Consider the following 14,004-nt stretch of genomic DNA (forward strand, 5'->3'; position numbering starts at 1 on the left):
CAATGGACAAACACAAACTTTCAGCCAAATTGGAAACACAAGTTGACTTACAAATTGCTTGAATGGAATCGTTTGACAAACTTTCCATTTCTTGTGAAACATCTGTGTCTTCTGGTAACCTTGACAGTGTGTCAGCATCGGCATTAGCCTTGCCTGGTCTGTATCGGATACTGAAATTATAATTCGCCAATGAAGCCAACCAACGATGTCCAGTGGCATCAAGACGAGCAGAAGTCAATACATATGTCAACGGATTGTTGTCAGTCACCACAATAAAATCATGACCATATAAATAATCATGGAATTTTTTCAGAAATTGACCATTTCAGACATAAAAATTCCAGCTTGTGAGCTGAGTAATTCTTTTCAGAACGGCTCACTCCTCTACTGGCATAGGCAATGACTCTTAAAAGTCCATCTTGTTCCTGGTATAATACAGCTCCCAAACCTTGAGCAGATGCATCCGTGTGGAGCTCAAAAGGTTTGTTGTAAGCTGCATATCCCAATATGGGTGGAGAAGAAAGTCTACTTTTTAATTCTTCAAAAGCATCTTCTTGTTCCTTCTCCCATTTCCACTGCACTGCGTCAGAAGCCTGTCTTCTTGTCTTTTTAGAAGCGGTATTTGGCATAAGTTCATTTAATGGCTTCGCAATCTTGGAAAAGTTTGATACAAATTTCCTGTAATATCCTGCAAATCCAAGACATTTTCTAACTTCTTCCGGGGTTTTCGGAGTAGGCCACTGCTTGATCTTATCCACCTTCTCTGGATCTGCTTCTATGCCATCTGCAGAAACAATGTACCCAACATACTTCACTCGATGTTTGAATAGATTGCATTTCTTTGGAGCAAGCTTTAACCCACAGTCGCGAAGTCGTTGAAATACTGTCTCCAATCTCTGGACGTGCTCTTCATAAGACTTTGAAAATACAATCAAGTCATCAATGTAAATCATGCAAATATTGAGATGCAGTTCATCCAGACAAGTTTCCATCAAACGTTGGTATGTTGCTGGGGCATTTGTAACAGGGTTCAAAGGACGAAAACAACACGTCACGTTTTGAAATGATTTACTTCATAAAGTTCATTATGTCATTGCAAACAACGCCCTGCAAGAATAAAATATACAATATATAACAGGCGTTCATTATAAATAAATACATGTATGCGTCATAAAAATCATCGTCATAAAAATAGTTCGATCATACATGTCAATCACAACATCATAAAAATATGTCCATCACAGGTCATCAATATTAAAAAAAATATATATTAACATTTCAATTCGTATCCCATTAATGTCACGGTTATAAGTAACATCTACTAAAATATAATATCTTCCTAATCAAACAATCTGTTTGATTAAACTAAACCTGAATAACCTTTAGGTCCACACCTACATGTATATGATAGATATCGGGATAATCAATTCCAAGGGGAGGTAATTACAAGAATAACAAATGGTTGAGATTTAGTGAATACATTAACCTAATTGACTTAAAATAAATTACTGTGGAATGTTGTCAGAATAAAAAAATACTTTACTATATTAAATATTACAATTATGTTATAATGAGGTTTAAGATTAATAATTAATTGAAATAACTGCTTGATTACTAACTATGTCATACCCTGTATGTGGTACACGAGCGTAAACAATGCCGGTGGTCAACAAGAGTGTGTGAAAACCTGGGGAATAAATTATAAACTATTAAGCATCATAAACTACAGATGCTTACGAACCTGCAACAAAATAAAACATTGGCACAGCATACACTCATAAATCATACACGCATATCTTCGTACAATTATGATAGTGGAAATATTAAAATAAGTTGATGTTTAAAATACAAACATATCTTTACGCTGAAGAATTAAGTGTTATTGATATAATATATTTATATGATTCCTTTTTAGAATAAATTTAAAACATTTAGTAGTTTGTTATACTTAGTCGTAGAACTCCTAGAACTTGCACAATTAGTTATATTATTATCAAAACAATGTAATCATTTATCTGCATTAATTCGCTAGTATGTGAGCAATATATTTATATATATTATTAATAATGTTTAACTAAAAGAAAGAAATTAATTTGTACCTATAATGTATTCTGATCTGTCGCCTGTCAAAACCCGTCAAACATGTCTGCTGTTCATGTAGTGTGTGCACGTGAAAAGCATGCAGTGCTATTAGCCAGTCAGATAAAGGGTACCTGACTGAGAAAACTAATAGAATAAATACTATTTGGCAGACAACAATATCTGACAAATACCTGCGAAATATTAAAATAACAAATTACATATTTACACAATATTAAAACATCATCTGCCACATAATTAATCAGTATTTGTCTTGGCAGAGCGTCGACAAATACCAATTAACATAAGACTTGGTTGATATGTTCCATATTAAAACATACTCGTGACGAATCCTCTATATACGTATGCAAATATATTACAAACAATAACATATATTGTGTATAACAATACATTATTTAAAAAAAAAATCAAGAAGAACAAATGAATGAATGAATGAATGAATGTATAACAACACCTCAGCACAAAAGACTACTGGGTAACAAACTATAGCAAATATATAATGAATTGATGATTAACATCAATATAAAAATTATAAAATTAAATTTAATTAAATTTAAACAGTGTAAAGAGCTGTGCAAAAATATAAATATCACAGGTAAATACAGGTATATTAAAATGTTGAATAAAACTCGACATCTCGTGAACATTTCAAAATAATTTCAAGGCGGAACCAAAACGATTGTATCACATTTCGTCTACCAAATATATCTTTCCGCGACGGATCAAGATTATTAAACTCCTCACAAGACTTTTTAATTTGTCTCGTGCTGAGGTGTCATTAAACATTAATTGATTAATTTATTCATTAATTTATTCATTCATTTTAACTTTTCCTGCACCGCTTATAGGAGGACTACCACTCTCCTAGGACTTTCTTGACACAATGAAGCTTGGTCGCAACCGCACTGATCCAATCATCTTGCCAAGTTAAAATATATATGGTTAATATCATGTTTAAGATCAGTGTAAGGCTATTAATATGCATTGTTGATTTATACAGTTCTGACACTGGGGAAAAAACCCTCGGTGGTGTCACTAACTTATTTAATTATCAGGAATAGCGATCAACTATATAAAATTAATAGCTTTTGAAACTGATTTTTTTTTTTTATAATAGGATACATTCATAGTGGTTATGCTATTCTAATGGGGGAGGATTTTCTTTTTTTACATGTTCGATGTATTTTTCATGTTGGGTGTCGTTAAACATTCATTCATTCATTCATTCATTTATTCCTTGCTAATTTAATTTTTTAATACGTTTCTCAGTAATATAACTATGCACATGGAAATTAATTAAGCACTACCTGAATTGTATCGCAACCAAAAAAGCGCCTTGAAATATGTAGTTGTGGGTGCGGTGCCTGTGGGGTTTATTTTCATTTCAGATTATTTTCGTACTTATATCCAATTAAGGTTCATGCACGCTGTCCTGGGCACATACACCTCAGCTACATGGCTGGCTGTCCAGGACAGTGGGTTAGTTGTTAATTGGTTAGTGAGAGAGAAGAGGGTGTAGTGGTCTTACACCTACCCATTGAGTTAGTTAAAACTCGCTCTGGGTGGAAGCCGGTACCGGGCTGCGAATCCTATACCTACCAACCTATGTCCGATGGCTTAACCACGACGCGTTCTGGTGGCGGGGTTTAATAAACTTGAGAGTTGTTACACATTCTGTATCTACAGTGTATTTACCGAGAGACACATCAGTGTGATTTTTGCTCCATAGTTAATGACCATACATTTCCATGTATAAGTACGGTTTCCGTCTTATTCATTCAGTCATTTCGGCTTATTTTCGTGTTAATAACCAATTAAGGTACAAACACGCTGTTCTGGGCACACACCCACACCTCAGCTATCTGTAGTATCTGTCCAGGACAGAAGGTTAGTTGTTAGTGGTTAGTGAGAGAGAAGTCAGTGTAGTGGACTTACACCTACCCAATGAATTGTTAAACTCACTCTGGGTGGGAGCCGGTACCGGGATACGAACCCTGTACATACCAGTCTTACGTCAGATAGCTTATACGCGGAATACTATAGTGTTAAAAATCCTCTTTGTTTCCAAATTCTGCCATTTACATATTGACATTTTACGAGTAAATGATCTATGGTTTCTTCGTCCAGTTTAGAAAAAGTAAATAGGATAATAACAATTGTATATAGAAAGCTGTTTGTGGCCGTTATTCTATGAAGAATTTTATACTGAACATCTCTTATGGATACTTGCTACGTATTTACATTTTGCAATACAAGAGAGTTATATTTTGCAAAATTGTGGACCAGTGCGTTTGCGCTGTTGGTACGACTGTGAAGAAAGAATGTTATAAAATACAACACAACCTTTATTTGTTCTGGATAAAAGTTGGGGGGTTTTCTGATACATGTATTTTCTTTATAATAGCTTTCCAATTTTCAATGTTTCTTAGTCCCATCGGTATTATATGTTTGCTTTCAGATACAGTTTTTTAAAAGTACATGTATATGTTAATTATATCTTTTATATTGTCGTTGTACAATCAATTTGAAAGCACTGGGGAAAACATATAATAAAGATTTATAGCCGACCAAATTAGCTATTTAATAATAAAGACTTTAGGTTATTTTAGGGATTATTAAAAATAATCAAAATGGAAAGGTTTTGCAGCTGATCCATTTTTTCTCCATCCTCTCGGGTACAATGTATTATTGCTGTTATCTTATCGTATATCTTAATATAAAATACGAACGAAGGACACCAATCTGGGAGTTAAATTACAGCGTCAGTCTGACAAATGATAACAATAAATATGACGATTAAGAAATGTGGTGACACGATGTTCAACTCTACCATTAAGCCGAGTTGTATGCATGAAATGGTCACCAGTTGTTACACAGAGCAGAAAATTGTAGCTATCTTAAAGTGATTATTAACTGTTCATCTGTCATGACGCGCCGCTGGGACATCAAGTGCCGCGACCCCACGCAACTCGCCTGATTGCTTTCTCAGGCTCACTCTATTGTCCGCCATGTTTGTTTCTCTGAACATCGTAAACGATATTAATTTGTGTCTTCGCCGCCGAAAAAAGGAGCGATTCATATTCGCAGTCTTTATTTCAATTTAAAAACGTCTCCAGTGGCGTGGATAACCGATGTTGTCTTTATTCGCCGGAACGAACCAATCGCCCCTTAATCGTCGTAATTATCGCACTTGCGCAGTAAGCAGCGCCTCTTATGCTTTTGTCGCCTCTTATTCCAAAGAGTCCGATCCTTAGCCTCGTTCCTGTCAAAGTTGAGCAATAATGGTGTAAACTTGTCGCCTTCCTTCCACTGGAGACGTGCAAACGATTCATTACTTTTAATAGTTTGCTTGACTAAGTTACTTAGCCCCGAAAATTGAGATTGCAGGTGAAAATGTTCCGACATTATCGTATTACGAGGCAGTGGATGCGAAGTCGGTTGTAAGTAGTGGCATCAATATTGATGCAATTTCCAGATCACGGGTCGCTTGAATTGGCTTCATTGAAGGAACTTGTGATTGCCGTGTTACTCGAAATGTTGTTTACTTGAAGTGATATTCCACATTATCCAAACAGTTCACGCAGAAATGTCGCCGTCTTCGCGCAATCGGATTAAAACTGATTGAGCGACATCCCAAGTGGGAAACTAAGAGGGTCTAGCACAACTGGACAGAGTGAATGTCAAAAGATTAAAGCAGACGTTGTCCTATATGCGACAGTAATATTTAAACGACAAAACCGTGTCGTGGTATAAGACAATTTAGAAAGAATGTTTCAATACGCACATGACTAAATTACAAAAACACATTTCCTTTTACTTTATTTTTGCATTTACCATAGTTTGACACCCAATAGCCGATGTATTTTTCGTGCTGGGATGTCGTTAAACATTTATCCATTCACTCATTCATTCATTCACTTTTTCATTTTCTTTTACATTATTTCACTGAATGAAAGTAACACACACATACATACACACACACACACACACACACACACACACACACACACATATATATCTATATCTGTATGATAATGACATTAAACATTCCATTTGACAGTTGGTCCACTGTTGAAATATAATCTCTTGACTAATTATGTATAACAAGGACTACAAATTTACATATAACTTACTATAATGGATAACGCTGAAACCCATATTAAGTTTTAAATGGACATCAATCCATATACAAGGTTTTCGACTTGTTTACATGCACAATGTATATATATATATATATATATATATATATATATATAAGAGAGAGAGAGAGAGAGAGAGAGAGAGGAGAGAGAGAGAGAGAGAGAGAGAGAGAGAGAGAGAGGTTCGGGTGGAGGGGGGTAATACCAGAGTGTTTTTCGGTATCGTCAATATCATATATTAGGAATAAAAATTGTATTATGCGAGCCTCTGGCGAAAATACATTATTTTTATTCCTAATATATGATATTGACGATACCGAAAAACATGCTTTATCATACAATCTCAAGCTTAATACAACGTGTTTTTATAAACTGTACACGCAACTTTAATTCCAGTCCGCTATAACTAGATATTCAAATGACTTTAGAATATTTGGTGCGGTGTCTTTTTGAATGGAAATGACGTCAAACTCGAATGACGTCATTTTGGATGTCCTTACATCAAAATAAACAAGTGCTTAACGTTTTTTGTTTTGTGAATGCTGGACAGCTTTCAGTGTAAAATTGCTATTGAAATGTGTTTATTTGATGGCTATACGTCAATTATGGAGTGTTACCCTAGTACGTTTGCTTAAATGTCAATAAACCTAGTGCCGTGACCTCTATTAATTTACATCTAATTTGCAAACATCAAATTCTGTGATATATATATATATGTCAATATATATATATATATATATATATATACATACACACACACACACACACACACACACATACACACACACATATATATTAGTAAAAAGTAACAACAAATAAATAAATGATTCCGCACCACGAGATAAAGTTTTCTTAATCAAATCGTTGTGTCTATGTAATATATTTGTGAACATGCTCAAATATTTGTTTATTGGTATCATCATTAAAAGTCACATCACTGATATTCAATCCCATATTATATCTTTGTATTTTATGCAGACATCACGACCCTAATATTGACTGAAATTTGGTCTACAATACCAAGTGTTTCCTTATTTCTTTCTCTCAATATACATGTAGTTTTAAAATAAAAATATTCAAGATGGTGACTGCAATATGGGAAATGGAAGTTTGTTTTGTTTAACGACACCACTAGAGCGCGCAATATGGGTAAAATACAGAAAAGACGAAATGTTCGACAAAAGGAACTCTTTTGTCAGACCTTTCTGTATGCACAGTCGTGGCGACATTCTTCAACAATTCCCTGAACAAATATTCATAATGTCTGCATCCATCAAAGATAAAACTTAGTTTGTTTCGTTTAATGACACCACTAGAACACAATATTTTATTATTCATTACCTATTGGATATCAAACATTGTTTAGAATACCAGCGTTTGTATATCGAATATGTTTGCGGTCATATACTAATGTTTGTAGCACTCAGGTTTTACTTTAATTCGTAATACATGTATATATTTTTTCCTACGTACAAAATTATTGGATAATGGATAATCTAAACAATTAAATACAATCTGAGTAATATCTGGTTTCAATTATGAAAAACGTCTCTAATAGTGTAGTGTTTAAAAGCTAGTGTGTTGCTTTAAGACATTTCTGGAGATTCATTAATTTTCAAACTAGTCTCCTAGAGAAAATGAACACATCCGTAGAATGTAAAAGTACCGGTATGTGTCATTCCGTAAAGCAAACATGCTAAATTTTAAATACAAAATATTAAAGTAATTAAAGTCATTTATATAGTGATGTTACAATGAGTAAATGTAATATAAAATGTTCCGGGTTTTTTTTTTCTGAAATGTTTTCCAATTATTTTCCAGATTCTTCAGTTATTTATTTTATATTCATACACTTTCTTTCCTTTGCTTAATTTTTAAGGATGTATTAACGAAAGCAAAATATTTGAGATTACCAAAATAAATATTTAAACTGTGGAAATGCCTATTTTCATGATGAAGTGTGGAGTGGTACACTTGTGATAAGAAACTGACAGAACTTGTCTAAAGGTACTATATCAAAATTATAAACTTACAAGTGCAATAGTTCGCTATTTTGACATTTATTTGTAATAAATAGATACATATTAATCAACCCCACTATAAAATATTTGCATAAGCAGTATGAACGACAAAACTGTATTCCCATATCAACATCGTATTTCTGCACAAGGCAGAGTCGAAAGGATTTTAGGCAAAGTCGTGATTGCTTCCATGATCCACTATCACGTTCTCGTCCATAAGAAGACCGCCACTCCCCAAAGTCGTGATTGCTTCCATGATCCACTACCACGTGCTCGTCCATAAGAGGACCGCCGCTCCCTGTGAGATCCGTAACAGGATGCTTAATCCCTACTGCACTGCCCGTAGGAGGACTGCCATTACCCTAAGATATTATCTCTCCTGCACTGCCACAAGAGATCTGTAACAGGATCTTTCATCCCTCCTGCACTGCTCGTCGGGGAACTCGCGGATATCGAAATTGTGAAAAGAGTTGGTTTCAGTGTCGGCAGGATTTTCCAGGTATAATGTTACCTAGTTTTCGCCTCACCTGAACACGCCGAATTCCATCGGTCGTGTTATAAAATATTTGTTCCCTCTAGAAAATTAAATTACTTACTTGTAAATTGTTTATGAGCATATAGTGTAAGGGGTAATGCTTACATTAGAAAAGTTAATAAATAATTGTAGCGGGAAGCTATTATGCAACATTGAGATACAAGAACTACGTTTGATTGTACTAATTGTACTAATTGTACTAATTCTCTATTTTACAGGTTGTTATAGATGCTTTGAGGCAAAAAAACATTTTGTTTTATTATTCCTGGAAAAAAATAGAGAATACTACAACATATTTTTTTTCTTCTGAATTTGTTTTTATTTAAAACAAAATTTGACATATGGGCCTATAATGTTAACTGAATTTGGCGAATATCCATGTAGTAATGAGTGTGAAATATTAACATTACAGTCCCAATACATTTTAACCAATTCCATATTCAGTAGAGGTTATCGGTGTGTGTTTTTGGCGCCACCCAATATACACGTGTGTGTGTAATATATATATATATATATATCAACCAACCAACCATTTGACATAATATGCATGTTTCCACTGAACATGCAAGCATGTCTGTCTTGACGGACCACATTTTGCGAGTTTTTTGAGAAATGTGTCCAAGACAGGAGCGTAATCCTTAAAGACGATCAAACCCATGCTAACAACATGGCTTTTCACATTCACCCACTCTATCCGTGTGAACACGATTGGATGATATTCTACCGCTTGTTTATTTGGCGGATTTTTTTATTTTATTTCCCCCTCCCCATTTACTTTTCCTTTTACTACGAAACTTTAAATATTCGTAATAGTGACCGCCTGTTTGCCGCCAAGTGTATGACATTGACCATTCGGTTTCCAGTAAAGCAATTCATTCCGCGGCACGTGACCAATGAAAGCGCCACCTAACGTCAGCGCTACGATGCCAGGAACCAATCACACGAGTTATTGGTTCTACAGTAAACGTTTAAGAAGATAATTAGCGAGTCAGCAAATCTAGTTTATTAAATTAATTACAGTATGATGTCGATGGCAATGGATGAAATTGAGCGCCGCGAGCCTGCCTGTTAAATGGTCTTTTGCTGATTGTTACGACTGTCGCGCGCAGTGCACGCCCTGCCTCGTGCTTTTGACAGACGACTTTTTTAACAGTTGCTGTGCCAAAAGTTTCAATCTTTTCTTTTTTGAGGTTTACTGTTATATACTGACTGATAGATATATAAACATATGTAATATTGGAATTTAACTGATATCTGACTTATCTACGCGCAGTTACGTAATATCCAATATTGAAAAGTTACTTTATTTATGGAAATTGAACAAGAGCCAGCATAGCTGAGTTTACGAAGCCTTAGCAAACGTTTTAAACAGTGGCTGTTACGTATGTATGTGACATACTGCGACACTTGGGCCAGAGAGATAAAATAAAAGAATAACAGCTGCGTTCGGATATTACATACATTTGCTGTAACGAAAGATAGGAATACGAAGTGACCGTTGTCCGAGATGGAGGGATTAGCCCAGTTTGTGTCCAAATCATTTGAAGAATGTAAAGACAGTGTGAAGAAAGACACACAGTCATTGTTACATGAGGCGTCTTCTCCTTCAAACGCTGAAGTAGACGTGAAAATCAACGTCACGTGCTTAGGAAGTGACGTCGAACGATGCAGCGACGATGACGATGATGACGTTGACACGAAAATTTCTCTTCATGAACAAAACGGACTGAATTCAAATGCCTCAAATTCAGGTAAAAAAAAATCAGTTTATTTGTTTAAAAAAAAAAAGGATTGGGAGGATGTCTTCTATATGATGTCAACATAAAGACTTATGGGAAAGGGATGGGTTGGAGTAAATGGTTGAATATTAGAGGCTGTGGATCAAATATTGGAGTTTCATTTACATCATAAAGCATAAACGTTATAATCTTATACATTTGCTTGAACCACAATTTTAACATTTTATTATTTTATAGTATGTTAAAAACGGAAAACAGAGAAAATATAGAGGAAAACCCAGAATAAAACAGACAACACATTTATGGCTAAATAAACTGAGTTTGGGTGATTTTTACTGGTAGGATATATTTTAAGTATTATTATTATTATTATTATTATATATATATATATATATATGTATATTTATATATATTTGTTTTTAAAGAAAAGAAAGAAAACACAAAAAAACGATAACACAATTATGCCTAATAAAGTGATAAAGAGCAATAATAAATTGAACATTTTAAAATGTTACTGCATTGTCTGGCACTGTCAAAGTTAGTTCTCACGTTCTTTACATCTCAGAACTGAAGCAGCGCCCATTACGACGATTCTTTGTTAGAACATAATATATTTAAAGATTGATTCGGGTAATAAAACTATACATTTAAAGAAATATTAATCCAGAGTATTTTGGGGCTTTCTAGTTAGTGTGTATTTTGTGAACGCCTTACACTATCAAAATGAATGAATGTTTAACGACACCCCAGCACGAAAAATACAACGGCTATTTGGTGTCAAACTATGGTAAATGAATGAATGAACGTTTAACGATACCACAGCACACAGGGCAAGTAATATTTTTAGTTGATTATTATATTTCAAAATTGAGTGTTATATATATATTAATAAAGATGAGTTACCTAAAGGAATGCAGACGATTTATTTTATTTGTTTTTCCTTTTATGAAAATATTTCAATATCATCTGTTGTTTATATATAAAACCTCAAACAATAAAATTATATTACATAAAACTGTAAATAAAAAGTATGCTACCTTTTAATTGAAAATTAACAAAATAAATATTAAATAAAGTTGTTGTTTTTATTGTGATAAAGCTGAATGAAACTGTAAAGCTGTTGAATAAGTTTGTGTTTAAAAGCGTATGTTTTTAAATATGCATTCAAATAATATGAAATGATACACTATTATACATTTGATAATCTATCAAAATTAACGTATCTAACGGTTTGTACAAACTGAAAGGTGAAACATATTCCATGAAAACCAATAAAGAATATTATAGTTACATACGGTGTACATAACATAATGTATATAAATATTGTATATTTAAAACAATATTCTATGAAAACCAATAAAGAATAGGTACATCTAAACATTAATATAGTTACATACGGTGAACATAATATCTATATATATCTATATATATATATATATATATATATATATATATATATATATCTATATCTATATCTATATCTATATCTATATCTATATCTATATCTATTGTATATTTAAAACAATATTCGATGATAATCATTTCTGCCTCACAATGGCAGTAAAATAAAAATGTAAATGAAAATAAAATAAAACATTCGTAATATATGAAATGTGTGTTCAATAAAATGGTTATATATTGTTGAGTATATAATATATACATACATACATACATACATACATACAATATCCTTTTACATGTTTCAATCAGAAAGGAACTGCTAAATAACTGCATAAAGAGCAGTTCCTTTCTGAAGATGAATAACTGAAACATGTAAAACGATATTATTTCTTAAAATTGTTTTTAAATACATATATACTGTACGCTTGTTTTCTTTTATCATAGTGTAAAGAAATACATATTTATATTTACAAGTGGAGTTGAATAATAATAATATATATTATAACATAATAATATATATATATATATATATATATATATATATATATATATATATATATATATATATATATATATATAGTCAAACCTGTCTTAAGCAGTCACACAAGGGAGTAGATCAAATTGGCCACTTAAGACAGGTGGCCATTGATTGCAGGTTGCCACATATATTGTCTTTAAAACATTTGTACTTAGATTCTTGTTTTACCGTCTCTACTGCTAATCTACGGATGTGTGCTTCACAGTTGACTATAAATCAACTTTTGACATGTCGTCTCCTTCAGAAATAATGCAAATGAAATGTATTAAATTAACCGTTAACCGTTAACAAATTTGTTTTCTTTTTCCATTTAATTATTTAATTCCTACTTCATGCCGTGTATTGCCATAGTAAGTGACTCTACATCGTAGCCTGCCCAGAGGCAATTAGATGCATTCCAGAGTCATACTTTCTTAACTGATACACAGTAGAGATGTTGGGACTGAATAGGTACTATATAGTTATCCTGAAGGTGTAAAGATCGGTTATTTGCTGCACCTTATCGCTGTTAAAATATTCCTTCTATATAATAGTAACTATATAATTGTAAACATTGAATGTGTCCGCTTAATATGGGTATTTTAGCGATTTTGGATCCGATTTAGGTGGCCGCTGGCCGCGTTAGACAAGTGACCGCTTATTACAGGTGCATTTTAAATCGTTGGGGGAAGGGCAAAAAGATGACCGCTTAAGGCAGGTGACCGCTGATTACAGGTGGCCGGCAGGACGGGTTTGAAGAATAATATATATTATAACATAATATAGATATACATGTACACACACACACACACACACACACACACACACACACACACACACACACACACACACACACACACACACACACACACACACACACACACACACACACACACACACACACACACACACACACACACACACACGGTTTCTTATATTTTTAAAAACGTTCCTTTTGGGATACTATATGAAGGGGTATAGTAAACGATAATATAACATTTGAAATTTTATAATACATTGTATGTAGTAATAAACATTATACATTGTACATTGTATGGTGTTTTAAATTATTATTCTCTATGTCAAGTAATATCTTGTTAATCATGACCGATATAAAATTGAATATAACTGATACAGATGTGTATCAGTTTATGTCCCGAGTTATATGGGAATATAGAAATATCATTTATTTTTAAGTTCACACAAACTGGTGATAAGTTATAATTTTATTTTATTTTATTATGAAAAACAAATAAAAAATATATATACATACATACATGCATGTACGTATGTACGTACGTACGTACGTACATACGTACATGTATTTTTTGTACAATTCTTTACACTGTTTTGATTTAATTGTTGAATTTTTATATTGATGTGGTTCATCACTTGATGTTTTGTATTTACCATAGTTTGACACCCAATAGCCGATGTATTTTTAGTGCTGGGATATCTATTCTTTTGGTTCCATCCTTGATTATTACGCCTGGGGATCTATTTTGGAAAGACATATGTGTGTTAGTTTAGTGTGTGTGTAAGTTTAGTGTTT

The 14,004-nt window shown here is 33.3% G+C and overlaps 1 protein-coding gene and 1 long non-coding RNA gene across 2 annotated transcripts in view; one reads left to right on the forward strand and one right to left on the reverse strand.

The window, feature by feature from the left end:
• Positions 1-1,053: 1,053 nt before the first annotated feature.
• Positions 1,054-2,159, reverse strand: LOC121385707. Its single transcript, XR_005959574.1, has 3 exons — positions 2,100-2,159; positions 1,630-1,687; positions 1,054-1,107 (listed from the first exon to the last, which is right to left on the reverse strand). It is a non-coding gene; the product is annotated as an uncharacterized LOC121385707 (long non-coding RNA).
• Positions 2,160-10,302: 8,143 nt separating this feature from the next.
• The window catches only part of LOC121368571 (short stature homeobox protein 2-like), a 56,330-nt gene continuing 52,628 nt past the window's right edge, over positions 10,303-14,004 (forward strand). The window contains exon 1 of the mRNA XM_041493312.1: positions 10,303-10,546. Coding sequence (XP_041349246.1) covers positions 10,303-10,546 — 244 coding nt within the window. The remainder of the gene's footprint in view (positions 10,547-14,004) is intronic.

Source organism: Gigantopelta aegis, chromosome 1, assembly GCF_016097555.1.
Source record: "Gigantopelta aegis isolate Gae_Host chromosome 1, Gae_host_genome, whole genome shotgun sequence".
Classification (NCBI taxonomy): Eukaryota; Metazoa; Mollusca; class Gastropoda; order Neomphalida; family Peltospiridae; genus Gigantopelta; species Gigantopelta aegis.